The sequence below is a fragment of the Anolis carolinensis genome, chromosome 2 (assembly GCF_035594765.1).
Source record: "Anolis carolinensis isolate JA03-04 chromosome 2, rAnoCar3.1.pri, whole genome shotgun sequence".
Lineage (NCBI taxonomy): Eukaryota > Metazoa > Chordata > Lepidosauria > Squamata > Dactyloidae > Anolis > Anolis carolinensis.
Window position 1 is genome coordinate 232,577,664 of NC_085842.1, and position 20,114 is coordinate 232,597,777.

The following is a 20,114-nucleotide window of genomic DNA, read 5'->3' on the forward strand; positions in this document are numbered from 1 at the left end:
TGGCCTACCACGCTTTTTCCAGAAAAAATATTACTCAGTGCCCTGGAAATTATTATTTTTAAATTTTTATTATCAAATAAACAGAAAGATATATGTACCTGTGGCCATCACCGCTCCCCTGGATTGCTGCAGTGCCCACCAGGGGGCAGTAGCGCCCACTTTGGGAATCACTGCTCTTGAGCAATAAGGAGATCCATGCCATCATTGCTCTAGAGCAGTGATTCCTAACCATTGGGCCTCCAGGTGTTTTGGACTTCATCTCCCACAATTCCTAACAGCTGGAAAGCTAGTGAGGATTTCTAGAAATTGAAGTCCAAAACATGCAGAGGACCAAAAGTTGGGAACCACTGCTTCAGAATCTATGTGTAAAATCTATTTCAGTATATCAGAAAATATTAGTTGATAGAATATCAATTCAGCATATTTGTCTTCGTCATATTGTTTGTTCTTCATGTTAATTAGATTAGTTGAACATATTTTATATCATTTTGTTTGAGATGAAGTAGTCACAAATTTTCTGTGCATAGTTCTCTGAGTTCTACATCTTAACAAGTGTGTTTTGTTTCTTTTAATTTCTAATGGCTTATTCCCAGGCTTATCTTGACGAACTAGTTGAGCTCCACAGAAGGTTAATGACATTAAGGGAAAGACATGTGTTGCAACAGGTAAGAAAGCATCCTTAGATGTTAAAACATTGTATTTGTCAAGGTCAAGAACCCAGAACTGATCTTATAGCATAATTTTGATTATCCCATCAGTGTACATTTCCACCGATATAAGCATATCTTATTCATTAGTCTCAGAGTACATTCATTGAATCAACTGTTGAATGGTCAGTCAGCATATAGGTAAATCCCACAATTTCAATGACGACTGTGCTTGGAATTGACAATAGGATTTAAATTATAATCTGTATTATAAATTATAAATATTGTTGTGTTTACAGAAACACATAATAATTTCTCTATATTAGTGCTTCACAACCTTTTTTTTTTTTTTTACCATGGACCACTTGACCAGGGACCACTCTCCAACATTAGTATCAAAAGGGTTACTAATCGGTTTTTGGTCAACTTTAGATTCAGTTTGGTTATTTGGGGTGCTGATTCAGAAAATTGCATTGGATAGACCATATCAGCTCTAGTTTCTGATACAGAATATATGCCATCCAGTAGTTGCCATGTGCTCGCCCACAGAAAACCATATTTAATAATCTAGAGCTGATGTGGTCTATCCAATGCAATTTTCTGAATTAGCACCCCAAATAACCCCAGGAACAGGTCTAAAAAGGAAGACAACAAGAAGCCCCTGCTTCCAGGTGCCACATGGAACGGCTCCGCTCAGGGGAGGGAGGAGGAGAAGAAGCATTGTCAGTAGGTTTGTCATCGCGCCTTTCATGAGTAGTCAGCCTCTCCCCTCCTGACATCCCAGTTGCCTTGGCACTATAAGAGGGTTTTGTGAGACCAGTTGCTCTCATTGCAACGATGTAGTAACAATGAGGCTGCAGGCCATATTTTAATTCTTGAGGACCACTGGTGGTCCATGGATCACAGATTGGGAACCACTGCTGTATATGTTCTAAATTATAGCAGATTTTCACAGTATTTTGAATTCAGGTTTTTATAAAGTTGAGTTTAGTTTGAAAATTGAATTTAGTGTCATGAATGTATTTTCAGCGATTATTTATGGGATTTGTATTATTATGTGGCCAAATTCAACTGCTCTTTTACTGAAATGTTTGTTTTCACCAGAAGCATTTTGCTGTATAGCCTTTTTAAGCATTAATTTTAAGTTTCCTTGGGAGAAACAAAAGTAGTCATGGTTAGGATGTCAGAGTTTATTTTCCAAAATCAGCACCTAAGAGCTGCTTTAAAAGGTATATTTGGTCAGTAAGAACTTTAATTTACATATTTATCATACTGCTTGCATGTATTATGTACATTGCATAGAAGAAAAATATAGCTTAATATTGACATATACAGGAGACCTGGTGCACTCTCCTTATCCGATTTTATTATCCGATTATAGATATTAAAATAATAAATATTGGTAATTTATAACGGGTCTTGCGCCTTTCAAACAAAACTACCTAAAAACCCTTTTTCGATTAGGGATTTTAGAAAGAAAGAAAGTCAAATACATAATAAAAGCTTTTAAGGCAGCTTTGTGGAATCAGAGAAGGTGAGCTATTTCAACTTTTTGTGAAGGTTAAAGGAAAAGGTATGCCATTAGTTAAACCCAAGCCTTTATGTATACATTCTTCGCAAAAAGCATTAAAAGGGCTAGGGCATGATAGATGGCAATGAAATGGAGGCAGAGTGACATTGTGTAAACAGAACTGTACATTAAAACAATAAAGTACAGCATACTTCATCAAGAACAAATAAGACTTCCTTGGATCTCGCATCCAGGCTCTGCAGTTAAAGTATTTTAACGTTGTGTTTTTAACATTCGTAATCAGAAAGCCTGACAGCTATAACCTTAAATCTTTTTCCCCCAAGTTTTTTTTCCAGTAGATTAAGAACACGAGTGCTAATATTAAAGGCATTAACATGATTCCTCTTGGCAAGCAGTCAAGAATGCCCCTAAAGCTTTCTTGGCGATATCTGGAGGGATTTTGTGCCTCCATTAAAACTGAGGGGGTTCATCGCACTCAGATGTACCAGGTGGCCTCGACACTGCAGCTGTATTTCTAAGGAGCCCCGATGAAGAATGGGGTTCAAATGTTCATGTTGCTCTTAGTTGGGAGCTTTAAAAGTTTAGATAGCGATCAGCAAATGAGATTTTATTTCTCATCTCTTTTAAGAGCATCGGCATTGCTTTAAAATGCATCTGTTAACACTTCCTAACTGCTTTTGAATTCCTCAAATTTATTATCATGGGAGTTCAGGGAAGGCCCCATTTTGGCACAGTATCACAAAAAAAAAAACCCATATCGACTATAGTTCCCCTTTTTTGGGGGGGATCATTTTGGAGAGTTTTTCTGAAATTCTTCATGAACTGGTTTGTTCAGTCAGTGAAACAGGCACTAGGAATTACTCACAAAAGGAAACCTAGGATTATGTATACATTGTCCATACGGAATTGTGGTTTATGTTGCGTTGCAGGAGTAAATGGGCTGCTGTACTGAACAAAGTTGTTTCTCAGCAGTATAGCATATTCAATTTTTAAGCAATGTTTTAGGCAATGTTCATTTTTTGCATTAGAATATATTGGAATTTTATTACCTCTTGCTGATCTAGAGGCACATTGGGATGCAGTGGCCAAAATAAACAGGGTTAATTTTTGAACATTATTGTGATCCAAAGAGCGGCCTCATTGCAGTTGTTTGCTCGCACACCACTCTTTCCCCTTACCACAGCTGCTCTCTAATCTCTTAACCACATTTCCTCTTCTATGATATTTAATATTTTTACTCAAAAGTGTCATGAGTATGCAGGGCCAACCCTAGCATTCTTCCCAAGCTTAGTTTCCCTCTCTTTTTTCACTTGCCAAAAACAAATGAGCACAAAGACAGGGCTCAGACAAATAGTCTCTTTCTCTCAGTTGCATACTCAGCACAGGGTTTCCCTCTCCCATCTATTTTTAAGCACACAAAGGCCTACATATCCTAAAGGCATCAGGTCCCACCTAATCTTGGAAGCTAGGCAGAGTACGCCCAGGCTAGTACTTGGATAGGATCACCCTCATCATCATAGGCAATCACTCATAACCGAGTATGATTATCTTCCAGAGGTACAATCTAAGCCAGTGGTTCTCAACCTGGGGACCCAGGTGGTTTTGTCCTTCAACTCTCAGAAATCCTAACAACTGGCTGGGATTTCTGGGAGTTGTAGGTCAAAACATCTGGGGACCCCAGGTTGAAAACTACTGGTCTAAGCGATGGGTAAAAACATCCGGGCATCCCCCTGGAGAACATCCTTGCAGACAGCCAATTCTCTCACACCAGAAGCATCTCAAGTCACTCCTGACTTGAAAAAAAGAAGTTCCTTTGAAATCCATAGGATTGTCCTAGACAAATAAGCATCTTAAAGGCACACACACACAAAGGAGGAGAAAAGTTTTCTTCAATGGATGTTATTTAGGTTGATTGTTGGTGGCAATGAAATTGAGAACTGTGATGGAAGAACATTAAATACCCTTGTTAGCTGTTTAAAGTCATTTATTGTATTATTTAATTGCAGTGATGTGCTGGGCTAAAGGAGCCAATTGATGTTACAGTGTGGGGTTAAGATCATGAAGTTTGGGGGGGGGGGGATGCTAGATCCTCCATCCTCCACTGCTGGTTTCATGCACAGTTTGAGGAGGAAAATTTCTTATCTGTAGAAAGCCATGGATTGATGAACTTCCATTGACAGATAGGTTTTCTTCTTCAGATTGTTCAGAGAGGAATGGAACCAGCAACAGACGTAGAAGGTCTAGCACCCTTTCCTTTCATGCTTATTAATCTGCAGTAGTTAACATATGAATAGGAATAACATAAAAGAAGACACATATACACATTGGATGCGCAGGGTAGAGATAAGAATCTGGAATACTTTTTTTTGTGTCTCCGTAGGGTAGAGGAGAGACTGACACTTGGAATAACAATTGATTCTGTGTTTGGCTTTGGAATTTATTAAAAGCATTAGATAACTGAGGAAATTTACAAGGCATTGTACTGTCGAAGGCTTTCATGGCCGAAATCACTGGGTTGCTGTGAGTTTTCCGGGCTGTATGGCTATGTTCCAGAAGTATTCTCTCCTGATGTTTTGACCACAAAGGATTCCCCCAGGCAGGAAGCAACCAGGCTTTGAAACTGCAAGGCCATTCAATGCTAATCAAGGTGGCCAATTCCAACATTCACACTTTCCTCAGGCAGACAAGGGTTCTTTCTTCCACCCTGAATATTCCACAGATATATAAACCTCACTTGACTAGTTTCCGACAGACCTCACAACCTCAGAGGATGCCTGCTATAGATGTGGTCGAAATGTCAGAAGCGAATGCTTTTGGAACAAGGCCATACAGCCCAGAAAACTCACAACAACCTAACAAGGCATTTTCCTTAGCACAACAGCCTACAAGAGAAACAAGATTTAGATATACAATTATAACCTTTCCTTTTTTTCTCTTTTTTAATGACAGATTGTAAACCTTATAGAAGAAACGGGACATTTTCACATCACAAACACAACGTTTGACTTTGACCTTTGCTCACTGGACAAAACTACAGTTAGAAAATTACAGAGTTACCTGGAAACATCTGGAGCATCCTGAGGACATCATTCCCGACTGCATCAATAACTGTGCCCTCTTTTTTGTAAAAAAAGATATAAAACATTCAGAATGATGCAGCCAGACTGGTGCAAAAAAAAAAAAACCTAGAACCCAACAACAACCAACTCTCTTCAGCTTTATTTTTAGTTAAAGCCAGTTGTCATCTCTTGATAAAGGAGAAGTAAAGTGACAAGCCTCAGAGGATTTGCTCTTTTCACCAAGGAAACGCTCTGGAAGAGTTAGCCTGGATAGCCTTGAAAAAAAAAACACTTAATGAATGTGTATGGTATCATGTATCTCCCTCTGTGGTCTTCTAGGCCGCAAGGTGAATGCATGTTCAACACACTGCCTTATTACATAACTGATCTATTTATTATTGCATATTCATAATCTAAAGTCCTTGAGGGAATGACACTACCAGATGTTACGAGTTCTTGTGTCCCGCATACGCTCCTTTGATGCAACGCCACCATCGTCGCAACCCTTCCAACCTTTGCTCTTGTTTCAATGCCACTTTTTTCTGACCTCTTTCTCATCTGTTTTACAATCCTATAATTTTGTTCCCATTTCTGCAGTTCTCCCGATGGGATACCCTGTTGGGGAGGGGTACAAAGTGTGTGTGTGCACCCACATGCGTGTACGCATACACAGAAGCACACTCTCTGCTGCAGCAGCAGAATGGCCACCCAGACTGTAATTGTGTATTGATCTTGAACCATGGTAGGAAATTCACCAGATAGGATCATGACTTGCTTTCTAGCCTTAGTCAATAAACCAGTAGAACTTTTATTAACGAAGAAAGTGTTACTGTATACTGTTGTGAATCCGGAATTGTTTTTGCCATCGACTTTTCTTGCGTATGTTTTAATGTTATATTAGATATCTATAAAAGTGAAAGCACTCTAGAAGTTTGCCATAAAGAGAGAGAGAGAGATTGAGAAACATTTGTCCCGTTCTCTATGAACATATTGTAGAAAATACTTAATTTGGAGCTATTTATTACTAGGAGTTCCAGCACTCGTCTGCCCAGATGTGCAGTTCAGTTTTTTTGTTGTTATAAAAATATAGAATTGGTTCTTTGCTCATGCAGTTTATGGTCTGTTTAGATCCTGGTTACAGCACTGTTTCTGTCAAAATAAACCCTTTTTTTGTTTAAGCAGTTTAAACATGTTGAGAAATTGTTTCTAAATTTCAGTACCTGTTCAATGCTCAGTGTAGGACTCTCAATACAGCTAATGAAATTAGTGGGTTAGGCACATTAAATTGATTAATGCAATTTCATTAGTATGCATTAGTTTTTCAGTAATCCTGAAAAAAAAGTCTACTTTGTTCATTTTTAGATGATTTACATAGCTATCATAGTAGCTGCCATTTTGAAACACCTATATCAGTGGTTCCCAACATGTGGGTCCCCAGATGTTTTGGCCTTCAACTCCCAGAAATCCTAACAGCTGGGAAACTGGCTGGGATTTCTAGGAGTTGTAGACCATAACACCTGGGTACCCACAGGTTGAGAACCACTGACCTAGATTCTCCTGTACTGGAGAAGGGTTTCCATATTTTTAAGATGGCATCTGTTCCTGGAGTATTTACTTAGGGACTTCTGTTACAAAATAATTTCTTTTAATAGTCTGCACAAGACAGGTCTCCAAATCTTGTGTTGTATGTACAACTGTAGATCTGTTTTTCTAAATGATTCAACTAAAACAGCATTGCCCTACTTTTCAAAAGAATTTCTTTTCCACTAAAACAAAAATTATTTTAGAAAACCTTTGCTGAAAAGAAGAGGAGAAAAGACAAAAAAAATCATTCAAAAGCTATTAAAATCCAAATTTCAGTTTTTACCCTCATGAAAGGTTTGGCTTTAGAAATACTTCTGAGTTTGAAAATTGGCCAGCCTCAGGAAAGGTTTGTGTTTGAGAGGCCATCGTACTTCCAATCTCTGCTTGCCTGCAGATGACATCCGTTGACTGTGTCATTCCCGTTTTGCAGAAGTATTGTGTTGTTCCACATACATGGTTCAGTGCAGTACGTACAGCTAGGTTCCTAGTAGGGATACTTTTTCATAATCCAATGGGATTTCTTAACACTGTTTCTTTAAGTCCAAAGAAATTATTTCCTTTTTTTTTGTATGTGTGTGAGTGTGTGTTTCTGTTTCTTTCTTTCTTTTTTTAAATTAAAATGTTGTTTGACCATAATCTATGGAAAGTCTTTCTCAGGCTTCCAAAAGAACAAGTGTACTTTTCTTCAGTAATGTTATGACTCTTATTGATGATTGGCATGAAACATACTTGAAGCGTTATGTTCTTTTTAAAGTCCACATGTTGATTAATGTGCAATTGTCGGGGGTGAGAGGTTTTTGAAATCTCTTGACATCAGACATATGATGTGATGTTGGAGTATGGAGGGGGGTGTTTGAGTGGGGTTTTTTTACATTTTTGTTAGCATTTTTATATGAAACGTTTGAAAAATGTAAAGGCTAACTTTCACTTTTTAAAATAGCACACGTGCGATATGTTTCATTTCAAGTTGACCACAAAACGTGTGCTGGGACGGGGGGTCCGTTTTGACTTTTCTAGCTAAATTTTGTGGCAAAACTCTTAAGAGGTTGGAAGGAACACAGACTGGCATAACTTTGAATATGTATTGGGCAGGTCACTGTTTTAATTTTATTTTTTGTTTTTGAAAACCAGGCAGAATATGTCCTTTGAGCCACAAGGAATAGTAACTGATGTACAGAATTTGTGGGGGTGGAGGGTTTAACTATGTAAAGGGAATATAACTGCAATTACAGTAGACTCTTAACTCTGACTTGCATGTAGTTTCATCAGTCATCCTTATAAAATGTTAGTTCTCTAGTTTGGTGAGAATGAGGATGGAATAAACACATTTCAGCTGCATTTGTGTGTTGAAAGTGAAGAGTGTTTTCCACAAAATTCTGGTAGAATAAGAGCTGGTAAGTGGTGTCCTTTAAAAAATACTTTAGTTATTTTGTATGCTGAAACAAAATAAATCCTTTTTTCCAATTAATTTCAAATAGTCATATTTCTCTGGCACGAAACACACCCTCTCAGGTGCATGGAAGATCAATCTTTTCCAGCTGGTTAACACATTAAAACACACATGTTTGCACTTGGTCTTTCAAGTGCAAGAGTGACTATTTAATCTGAGCTAAATTTCAGCCCAGAATCAGTTTTCAGTGCCTTGGGCCTCATCTACACTGACCATTTAATAAGGTTTCAAACTGGTACTATGCAGATGACTCCATAGGAATTCCTGAACCAGCTTGGATGGTGATGATTACACAAACCAAAATACTGATGTCCATTAACAGCTTTTCTTTTGCTCACTCGCATGGGAATTTGTTGTCTCTCCTAAATTCTGCCTTTGGAGCAGAATATAGAGACAGGTAAGTTTTGTAAGCTATGGAAAGTGGGTTCTGTTGTGCAAGTGGAGATCTATTGACAATAGCCGAAAGCCAGTATTTGGGAAACTTAAAAGTTTGCTCCCATTACATTTTATTATGTTTAGAAGAGTTATTTGTGACTCACATGTTACACTCTGAGAAAAATGTGTGTTCCTTGTTACTCATTAGTTTTGTGTTGCTTTCTATTACCCAGGATTGGTTCAGCAAACAGCATAAACCTGAAATACCCTTGTCAAAACTCTTTTTTAAAAACATATTTCAGAAATTACTTTTAAAAACAGAAGTAATGCTCAAAGCCTTCTTTGCTACAGACAATATATGCAGATACCGAAGTACATAAGGGTATAGTTGATTAATTTGGCACCCTATACATTGAACAGCAATATTTAAAAAGGATTTCTTTAAGGATTTTAACCAATTTCTGTGTAGCAGCAAATTTCCAGGAAAAATAGCATTTATAGTAAGTTGCCCAAATATGTTTCCTGACACATTGGGAAGAAAATCCATATCACCTGAGGAACATCAATGTATTTTAAAAGTACAGTACTGTTAATGTATCACAAACTCCAGATTTGTTATAGACATGGCTAGTTATTTTCACAGAAGACAAGAATAAATTAAATATTTGCTGGTTGCTTTCCTGTCAATAAATGTTTCAACTAGTCACATGCCATGCTCCTAAACGTTGAGGCCACACTCTTATACAGTACACCAGAGTTTTCCAAACGTTTCATGTCGGTGATACGCCTTTTAGATATATATCCTTTTGTGACATGGTAGTTCAGTTTTACTAGCAAACCAGAGGTTAAACCAACTCCTTATAAGAGTTTCATTCTCTCTCTCTCTCTCTCTCTCTCTCTCTCTCTCTCTCTCTCTCTCTCTCTATATATATATATATATATATATATATATATATATATATTCACACACACACACATTTATAGTATGAAACACTTATAAGGGGTTTACATATGTGTGTTTGGAGCCCCCAGTGGCGTAGTGGGTTAAAGCCTTGTGACTTGAAGGTTGGGTTGCTGACCTGAAGGCTGCCAGGTTCGAATCCCACCCGGGGAGAGCGCGGATGAGCTCCCTCTATCAGCTCCAGCTCCATGCAGGGACACGAGAGAAGCCTCCCACAAGGATGGTAAAAACATCAAAAACATCCGGGTGTTCCCTGGGCAACGTCCTTGCAGACGGCCAATTCTCTCACACCAGAAGCGACTCAGGTTGCTTCTGACACAAAAAAAAGTGTGTTTCATATAATCTTTGCTGTATAAACACAATTTTGATTTTTTTTTCCTTTACACTTACACACTACAGTTGAGTCTTGTGTAGATTTCTCTATAGCGGCTCCGTGTAGTTCATCATTATCAACAGATTTCTTTATTAGGAACTTCATTTTAGTGGCAATACCTGCAACTCAATCAACAAATAGTGCATATTATAAAAGTACCTAGACTTGAACAGAAACAGTCTTTGTTTGTGGGGTGGGGTGGGGGGAGCATTTTTCACCCAACACTCCTAGGGACTACAGGCAACACACTAGTGTGTCCCGACACGCAGTTTAGAAAGCTCTTCAGTACACTGTTATTTAAAGTTAGCTTTGGAACAGACTAATATGCATTTATTACTTTGTCAGAAGCTAACATTCCATAATATAACCAAAAGAGGAGCAAGCCCATTAAAATGCAAACCAAAATAATTATAATTATTATTTATTTATATTCTGCTCTTCTTCCCATGGGGACTCAGAGCGGATTACAGTATAAACAGATACAGGCAAACATTCAATGCCTTGTTCCAATACAATGAGACACACAAACATGAACAAAGGCAAAGGCTTCTCCTTTCATTTCCAGCTTTGAAGGCAGTGCTCATCTCAGCCTCTGAGGGAGATAATCTTCTCAATGTCTAAGCCAAGGAGCCTGCGTTGTCACCTCCTGGTTGTGTGTCCAGCATTGCTGCTTGGAGTGTCTTATGCCTTTCCCATCTAAGCAGTACCTATTTATCTACTCACATTGGCATGTTTTCAAACTGGTAGGTTGGCAGAAGGTAGGGTTAGCAGCGGGAACTCATCCCATCCCATGGATTCGAACTGCCAACCTTCAGGTCAGCAGTTCAGCAGCACAAGGGTTTAACCCACTTCACCACCACACAAATCCAATACCACATCTAGCCTATGGAAAGTATCTTATGCCATCATCAAAACTGTAACATAAAACCATATTAACAAGAAACTTCTGTCAGAAGAATTAGCAAAATAGAGCTTTGCACACTTATGGTTAACAAACTTATGGCAATGTTGTGACCTGCCTCAAACTGTGAGGAGAGGAGGGTAAGAATTGTTGTTGTTGTTGTTATTATTATTGTTGTTGTTGTTAAGCATCCGATGTCTTATCTTCTGTTTTGTGAATCGCTTCATTTGTCAGTCACAAAATCTGACCATTTTTAAGTAGAGTAGCAGCTAACTCTCTAAATCAAATGTTATATGGGATTGTACTGTACCAGCACAAACCCAAGCATCCTTAAAAACTAGAAAGTTGCTGGAACAATATAGAGTCCTTGAAATATTTTGTGCTGATTTGCTCACATTTTCTCAAAGCTAAAGAAAGGAGCAAATAAATGCCTTCTCTTGCACTGACTATTTTGCCCTGTTATACCGCACCGAGATTTCAATCCATATGGCCAAGTTGCAATGTAAATGACACCTCTTCACTGCATCTTGATGAAAATCTGACTGAAAGTCTGTACAGTAGAGTTGTTAACCCCATGTTCCTATTAAGATCTTGAAAGGAGGCACGGTTTCCATCAAAAAGAGGAGGTAGTATATTTCAGAATCCCTACCACTACTTTGAAAGAGATTACTCACCATTTATATATATTAAAGTTGTATATGCTCCATTCAAGGATGGGTGGGGAAGAAGGGAGAGAAGAAATAAATCAAAAGGGAAGGGAAGAAAAGAGGAGGGAAGTAAGTGAGTTACACTAAAAGCCAGGCTGTTCAAGTAATAACGGTTGTAACGCTGATATTGATTTGGGCACCGAGCAGACATTCCTAGCCCATGTGGTTTGTGTATTCCTGTCTGGGTGGGTGGTCTGCTTTGAGTGGAGAGGGGATGCTGCGAAAGGCAGCAAGATGGGTTTATTTTCTGAGCAGTGGAGGAAAGTTGCAAAGCTGAGCTGTATCAAAGATCCTCCAGGATAGTGTAGGCTTCTTCTCTGCTCTGTATGGCACCAAGCCCTAACAGATCCATTTAAATATTGGACTTTCTCTTCTGCACGTCCATAAGGCTCGCAGTGGACGTTCTGTGTGCAACGGCTAATCATTATAATAATTATAACGGACAACTGCAAGGCAATGCATTGTGTCCCATTTACTTTTCCCTGTCTGTGGAGTAAATAATCTCCCTTCAAAGCCCTTCTCTCTTCTTTTTTTTTTTTTAAAAAAAAGGGCTATTTTGTACAGATAAAGAGGGGGGAAAGCCCCTGTTTCAAGTTCATTCTGCATTAGCACATCATTATCAAAAGCTTTCCTTAACATGAAGCATGTTATAGAAAGAGCTGGGTGAATGCCACACAAGATGGGGCAATCTCCAAAGGCTGGAGGTTTATAGTCTGTCTCTAACCAGAGGGCTTTTCCGTTTATTGAGTCCTTGAAATATTTCCCTCTCCTAAATGCAGCAAAGCTTACCAGCAATGAAATGCGTGCTCTTGTAAAATGGCGAAGTGAAGTGAATAGGGAAGGATGGTTGTGATGACACACTACATCCTTGTTCCTTCAGTGTCAGTTTTCATTAGCTGCTATGTTTGCAACGAATGCAAATATCCAAATAAGTCCCATGTGTGTTCATGTTCATCATAACATCATGCCTTATAGCCTTGTTGTGATGAGGCAGTGGGAAGCATTATCTGTGATTTTCTTTTCTTTTTATAGGTTTTACATATGTTTACATTTGAATCTCTCCTTTATTCCAGTATAAAATTTGAGGCAGCATGAAAGGGATCTGGGACTAGGTCTACACTGAACAATGAATGCAGTTTGACACCACTTTCTCTGCCATGTCTCAATGCTATGGGATCCTGGGATTTGCTGTTTGCAGAGGTTCTAGCACTCTTAGTCAGAGAAGACTAAAGACCTTGTAAAACTAGAACTCTCACAATTCCATAGCACTGAGACATGGCAGTAAAAGTGGTGTCAAACTGCATTAATGCCATACCGTAGATGCATCCACAAGCCTGCTTAGGTTTTTTAGCAAGTTTGATGTCTCATCTATTTCCAGACCCTGTATTAAGGGTGTTGTCCTCTCCCTTTCTTTTGCACAATTGTCAACATATGCTATTGCATAGATGTTCCTTACTTACTTAGGTGATCCCTCATTGTTCGAGTATGATAGCCTTCCAAGTGGATACGTAAGTGACTGTAGAGCCCTATTCTTGAACCACCAAGTTGCTGCCAATATTATTGAAACCAATCAAATTCCTAAAAAATTTATTTTAAAAACACATGAACTTTTCATGAAATCAAGTAGGGGGCAAGAAATTTGGCAGTACCTACATCATAGATGGCTTTCCGGGCGGTGGTTGTTGTGCCAAAGCCAGACAATCTACAAAACCGTGTAACTAGCTGTAGATCTACTAGATGTAATATGTTGTCACATCTTGGGGATCTCCTTTCAGCAATACAGTGCTTAGAATAGATCAAGGGAAGTCATAGCCCCACTCTATTCTGCTTCGGTCAAACCTCACCTGGAATACTGTGTCCAGTTCTGGGCACCACTATTGAAGAAGGATATTAACAAGCTGGAAGATGTCCAGAGAAACTACCGAAATGATCCAAGGTTTGGAAACCAAGGCTTATGAGGAGCGGCTGAGGGGAGCTGTGGTATGTTTAGCTTGGACAAAAGAAGGCCGAGAGGATAACCGTGTTTAAATCTTTGAAAGGATGCCATATTGTGTAGCTGGCAGGCTTGTTTTCTGCTGCTTTGAAGACTAGGGCACATAACAATGGATTCAAATTGCAGGAAAAGAGATTCCACCTATACATGAGGAAGAACATCCTGAAGGTAAAAGTTGTCCGGTAATGGAATATGCTGCCTTGGAATGTGGTTCAGTCTCCTCTGGAGGTTTTTAAGCAGAGGCTGGATGGGCATCTGTTGGGGGTGCTTTGGTTGTGTTTTCTTGCATGGCATGGGGTTGGACTGGATGGCCCTTGGGACCTCTACTACTCTATGATTCTTTCAGTTAAAGTCAGGTAAATAGTTGTTTTTTTTTGGGGGGGGGACTACAGAGTTCCCAGTGGCACAGCGGGTTAAAATGCTAAGCTGCTAAACTTGCTGACCAAAAAGTTGGTGGTTCAGATCCGGGAGCTGGGGGTGAGCTCCCGCTGTTACCCCCAACTTCTGCCAACCTAGCAGTTGGAAACATGCAAATGTGAGTAGATCAATAGGTACCGCTCTTGGCAGGAAGATAACAGCACTCCATGCAGTCATGCCAGCCACCTAGGAGGTGTCTATGGACAACACTGGCTCCTCGGCTTAGAAATGGAGATGAGCACCAACTCCCAGAGCTGGACAGGACTGGATTTCGTATTGGGAGAATCTTTACCTTTACCTAAGTAGTTTTGGGAGAAACTATGAATGGCAGAATTGACCACAAAGGTTTTTTGGACTCCACAAATGAATGAAGTCCAGATAGAAAAAGAGGAAGTCAGCTCAGTTCCACAAAGCAGAGGTGCTACCTTTTGGCAAAACCCAGTGAAATAAATAGGAAACGAATGCTCATTTACTGTGCAAAATGTTTTCATGCTGAAAGGCTTTTAGACTAAACAGTGTTTCTTGATTCCAGACAGTGCTGCAAGACGGCCATAGCTAAACTGAGTAGAAACAGATAAATGTGAGTGTTAGTTTCATGTAAATATTTAATGTCAACATTTTTAGTGTGTAGGAGGGGGGGTGTCTTGTTAACTAGCCAACAGCCAAAGAGTGTGTTATATATGTGGAGGCATCCAAGAAGAACCCACACCTTGTGTTTATTAAACCTAACATCCTGACATGTCAGGAAATCCAACACATTCCCTTGGGTTGAGGAAGGTAATTTGACTTTCCCTGTCAGACTACGTTTCAGTGCTTTGTTGAATCCAAGTGTACGGATAAACTTGTGTTTGCTGAAGCCATTTAACTCATCCCAAGAAAGAAGGCAGACATATAAACATTGAAGAGCAGTCTAGTAAATAATTGTAAAATGGAGCTCATCCAAAAGTTCTCTGTATGATTATATCTAGTGTCCAAGAAGGCAAGGCTCTCCTTTTATTATAGTAATAAAAAGGGACAATTCAGCCCATGCATTGTATAGCTGACCATCCGGATAACATCTTCTAGAGAGCACATATTGACAACATATTTCCAGTACTAGAGATGTAAATACTATTTTTAAATTATCTCCTGCACGTTGAGATACTGTATCAAAAAATTCAAATACTATAAAAAGACTTTCATCTCATGGATTTTATTTTTGGGCAATAATTGCATGAAGGGAAAACTATCAACATTCTGTCATTGACCTTTAAACAAGTAAATACTATAACATCAATTATTGTTATTATTCATCATCAGCATAATCACATACCATTTTTCTTTCTCTTAAAGGGACTCAATGCAGTGAACACTGGAAAAAACATTACGACATACAATTTAAAACCTAAAGACTATAAACAATAAAATAGAATTAAACCTAAAGCTATTGAAAAACGAAGCATTAAAGCCATTAAAACCAATTTACATTACATAAAACACAACACTCTCTGACTCAGTCTTAAAAATTTTCTTCTTTAGAAGCTTGCCTGAATAAAAAAGTTATAGCCTGCTGCCAGGAAGCTAAATGCAGAATACGCACAAAAGGAAGAAAACTAGAGAAACTGCAGTGTAAAAAGAAAGTTCTATGAAAATATGCAAACATTCAATAATAAGATCACACTGAATGGTGTATTTAAAGATGATCAACCAGAAACCCCTACCAAAGGGAAATGTGAATATGATTGCCAGTATAAAAAAAATTGGATTGAGGAAGAGGGATGACTTGCAAACTCCCAAGATTATCAAGTTGGACTTAATAGGTCACTGGGTCAGTTTGGATTTCTCATTTGAAAGTTCTAGAAATGTACCTACAATATGAAATTATCCGAAATAATGATGGTTCAAGCTGAAATCCTCTTGGTGACATACATAGGTAGAAGTGGATGGTTTATGTCCATATAAGTAACTTTTTTTTGGAGTTTGTCGAAAGAATCATCCACTACCTTCTTTCGTATGGCCCGACCCAAATACACAACCATAGCAACGGGTCTATCAGTCATGTTGCAACTATTCAATCTTGTTCCAGCTGCTCTTGGGCAAACATGAAGAAAGAAGCAGACTTTTACATATGTTTTGGCCTTCAACTCCCAGAAATCCTAACAGCTGGTAAACTGGCTGAGATTTCTGGGAATTGTAGGCCAAAACACCTGAGGACCCACAGGTTGAGAACCACTACTTTAGATGGAAATTGACTTTCGAGTCAATTAGTGGGTGAGAGGAGAGAGCTACACCCAGAAACCACCCCCATTAGAAAATAGCTTATGCCAACTCCTTTGCCTCCCCTAAATATTGCAGAGACATACTTTACTATCCTGCTGTAATGTCTTCACCTCTTTTTTTTTTCCAGTAAGGGGAGTTCCATGAGTGGCAGGCCATAAAACCGGAGCTCTTGAGCACAGCACTGGCTGTACTAGTTTTAGGGTAGAAACTGCCCTCTAGGAAAAAAATACTGTGATTCTTTCAGAGCAGGCATGGGCAAACTTCGGCCCTCCAAGTGTTTTGGACATCAACTCCCAGAAAATCGAAGTCCAAAACACTTCCAGGGCCGAATTTTGCCCATACCTGTTGTAGAGGAATCTCTAGCACAAAATGTTCCATCCTTCCAAATGACAGGGGGTTAGACTAGATGGCCCATGTGGTCTCTTCCTGTTGAAAATAGCAACCTCCCAAGCCTCTCACAATTTGTTTATTGTATGTATTTGCTAACCTGTGTTCTATGTGTATGTGGATTTGTCAGTTTGAGTCTTTGGGAGGAGTTATAGACATGTGATTGTACTGAGCAGGTGCATACTCAGGACTCCATTTTGTATTCAATCTTGCATCAGACCCCAGTGGAGGTGGATGCATATGTGTGTTTGGACTTCAATGTAGAGATGGTTGCTGTTTGGACTTCAGTAGAGAAGGTATGTGTTTGAACTTCAATGGAGAAGTGTGTGTTTGGTCTTCAATAAAAGCAGGTTGCTGTTTGGACTTCATTAGACAAGTCTGTTTAGAGACTTCAATGAATACAGTATGATTATGGACTTTAGTGAGTACAACTATACTCAAAGACGTAAGAGTACTCAATACAGAGAGAAGCTATATCCTATCTATAACTGAACTTCAATAAGAAATGTGCCTGTATGAGGAATTAATACAAGATGTTTATGAGTAAATAAGATATGTCATTTTTCAAAGAAGATTTTTTAAAATCTTTGAGTGCATATTTTAAACTAAGAGGTTTCAAGGGAGTGTATATCTTTTGGACAACTTCAACTGCAAAGAAACAACCATCCTCTGCTTACCAAACATATTTTTGTAGTAACATGTCTATTTTCCTTGGCAGTCCAAAGACATGGTTCTTCAGCTTAACAGCTGAGTTACTTATGTGCCATTACATTAATGCTTGTGAATATCACTTGTTCAAAGAGTTGACTTCTAACAAGGTCATGCTTTTCCTGAATAGTGGTTTTCAAAAGGGTTTTATGGAAATTCACATATGTGCCCATAGACTAGGTGCAGTTATTTTCCCAGAGGTTATGCAATACTTCCAACTCTATGATTCTATGAATCCCTTTATGTGAAACAAAAACATGTGCTTGCATGATCCCTGCAAGACGAGCCATCTTGTGGGACAGAGTTTATGATATTAAAAAGGAAACAACTCAGAAACTAATCTGGCTCTAATGAATTTTGCTTCTTGTATTAAAAACAGAGTTCAGAACTCCTTTTTGGACTATAAATCCCAGAATCCCCCAGAAAGCATAGTCCCTGGACATGACAATTAAGAGCTTTTGGGAGCTTTTATACAAGCGGTATTTTTTCCAAGCTCCGTGTACCCTGTGCCTCACCAGCACCTGCATATTTAGCTGCCAAGCTCAGCTTCTGAGCTACAGCAAACACTATAGGTTACTGTCTTACTGGGTTCAAGAGTTTTTTCTTTGTTCCGCCTGGATTGCTTAGCCTCACATACACCTCATCTACACCGCCATATGATGCAGTTTGAAACATTATGTTGTCAATATAGATTCAAATAATGCAGTCAAACTGTATTATATGGCAGTGTAGGTAGGGCCATATCAAGCTGTTATAGAGTTAGGAATGAAACCAAGAGGAAGCCAAGACTGCAGCACTGAACCCTTATGCTCTTCTCCTCTGTACAATATTCATATTCTGTGTCTTACATTTGGTAACCCCTTTTGAATTCGTTTTTAAAAATGTAATATTTGGCTACCATGACTCTCCTACATCCCGTGCGAAAACAAAATTATATGTACTTTGATAACCAACAACAACATTAGAGTTGAGGTCATTGCCTTTTCTTTTCTGCAGAATTTCACCTCTTCAAAAATGTATGCTTTTTGACTGAGCAAGCCAAATAGTCTACACATGTATTGCTGTGCATTAGTATTATTTCCTTTAGTGTAAATAAGGATTGAATGAACTGATTTTTTTCAAAGGAGATAAACAGAAGCTGGCTGTTGTTCCTGCATCAGGTGGACCTCAGTTAAGCCTTTTGTTCCAGTCCTCTGATTCCCTAAAGTATATTCAAATATGTTTCGGATCCCTATTGATTCGAGTCAGTCATTTGGCAAGAGGCCGTCATGTATAGCGCAAGTAACAGGCAAGGCAAATCAGTTACCATTTGTTGCTGCCTCAGGGACAGTCTTAGAAGTCAGACGACTCTGATTACCAAACAATATGGGGAAAATGTGCTTTAAAAACATGGATGGTTGTGCTCTTTCGGATAGATGAGAACAGCATGGTATTTTTTTTTAAATGAAACAACCCCTATTTTTGTTTTCTGCCATATGGTATACTTCAGTTAACGAAGTAGATCTTTTCCTGGGAATTAATTACTTCTTTAGGAGAACAAAAGAACCAGAAATAACATTGAAAAGCTAAGTATAGATTCCTACTTTAGAAGAACAATATAGTGGACCCTCCACATCCACAGATTCTTCATTCATGGCTTAAAACATTCTAAAAAACAAAAAACAAATGTAATAAGAAAACCTTGATTTTGGCTGTGTTATATAAAGCCGCGGTGGCGCAGCAGATTAAACTGCTGAGCTGCTGAACTTACTGACCGAAAGGTTGGCGGTTTAAATCCGGGGAGCAGGGTAGGCTCCCACTGTTAGCCCCAGCTTCTGCCAAACTAGGAGTTAGAAAACATGCAAATGTGAGTAGATCAATAGGTACCGCTCCGGCGGGAGGGCAACGGTGGTCCATGCAGTCATGCCGGTCATATGACCTTGGAGGTGTCTATGGACAACACTGGCTCTTCAGCTTAGAAATGGAGATGAGCACCAACCCCCAGAGTCAGACACGACTAGACTTAATGTCAGGGGAAAACCTTTATATTACCTTTACCTTTATATAAGGGACACCATTTTACTACACCATTGCATATAATGGGAGTTGAGCATCCATGGATTTTGGTATCCATGGGGAGCCCGGGACCAAACTCCTGCAAATACCAAAGGTCTCCTGCACATGTTTCAGCAAACCTTTCATTTAGAACTAACAATAATCTTGCATAAGTAAATAAAACATGTTGAATGTTGCAGAGATCACTTGAAAGTTTCTTCCAAAATGCATCCAGGGATGATTTTTTTTTATTTAAAACATTTATATTCCAGCCTTCTCACCCCAAAGGGGACTCAGGGTAGAGCACAACATATATATGGCAAGCATTCCATGTTGGGTCATAAAATAATTATAAATATACACAAACTTTAAAACACTGAATATTTAAACATTAAAATCAGTTATATCTACTTTAATCTATAACTCCGGCAGGAAGGTAAAGGCGCTCCATGCAGTCATGCCAGCCACATGACCTTGGAGGTGTCTACAGACAACACTGGCTCTTCGGCTTAGAAATGGAGATGAGCACCAATCCGCAGAGTCGGTCACGACTGGACTTAACGTCAGGGGAAACCTTTACCTTCACCTTTTACCTACTTTAATCTTGCCTTTCAATAGCCTCCATTTGGGTAGCCCAATATACAGGTGCATGCTGGGACTAGCTGATGAGGCAGGCCTATCTGATCTCCTTTTTCCTCTCCATTTTGAGCTTCATGCCTCTTTTGGAA

At 39.0% G+C, this 20,114-nt stretch overlaps 1 protein-coding gene across 3 annotated transcripts in view; it reads left to right on the top strand.

The window, feature by feature from the left end:
- Positions 1–8,289, top strand: part of mllt3 (MLLT3 super elongation complex subunit) — a 163,084-nt gene extending 154,795 nt beyond the window's left edge. For all 3 annotated transcript variants that reach the window (XM_008103479.3, XM_008103480.3, XM_062971881.1), the window contains 2 exons: positions 594–665; positions 5,128–8,289. In XM_008103479.3, coding sequence (XP_008101686.1) covers positions 594–665; positions 5,128–5,259 — 204 coding nt within the window. In that variant the 3' untranslated portion in view covers positions 5,260–8,289. The remainder of the gene's footprint in view (positions 1–593; positions 666–5,127) is intronic.
- Positions 8,290–20,114: the final 11,825 nt, after the last annotated feature.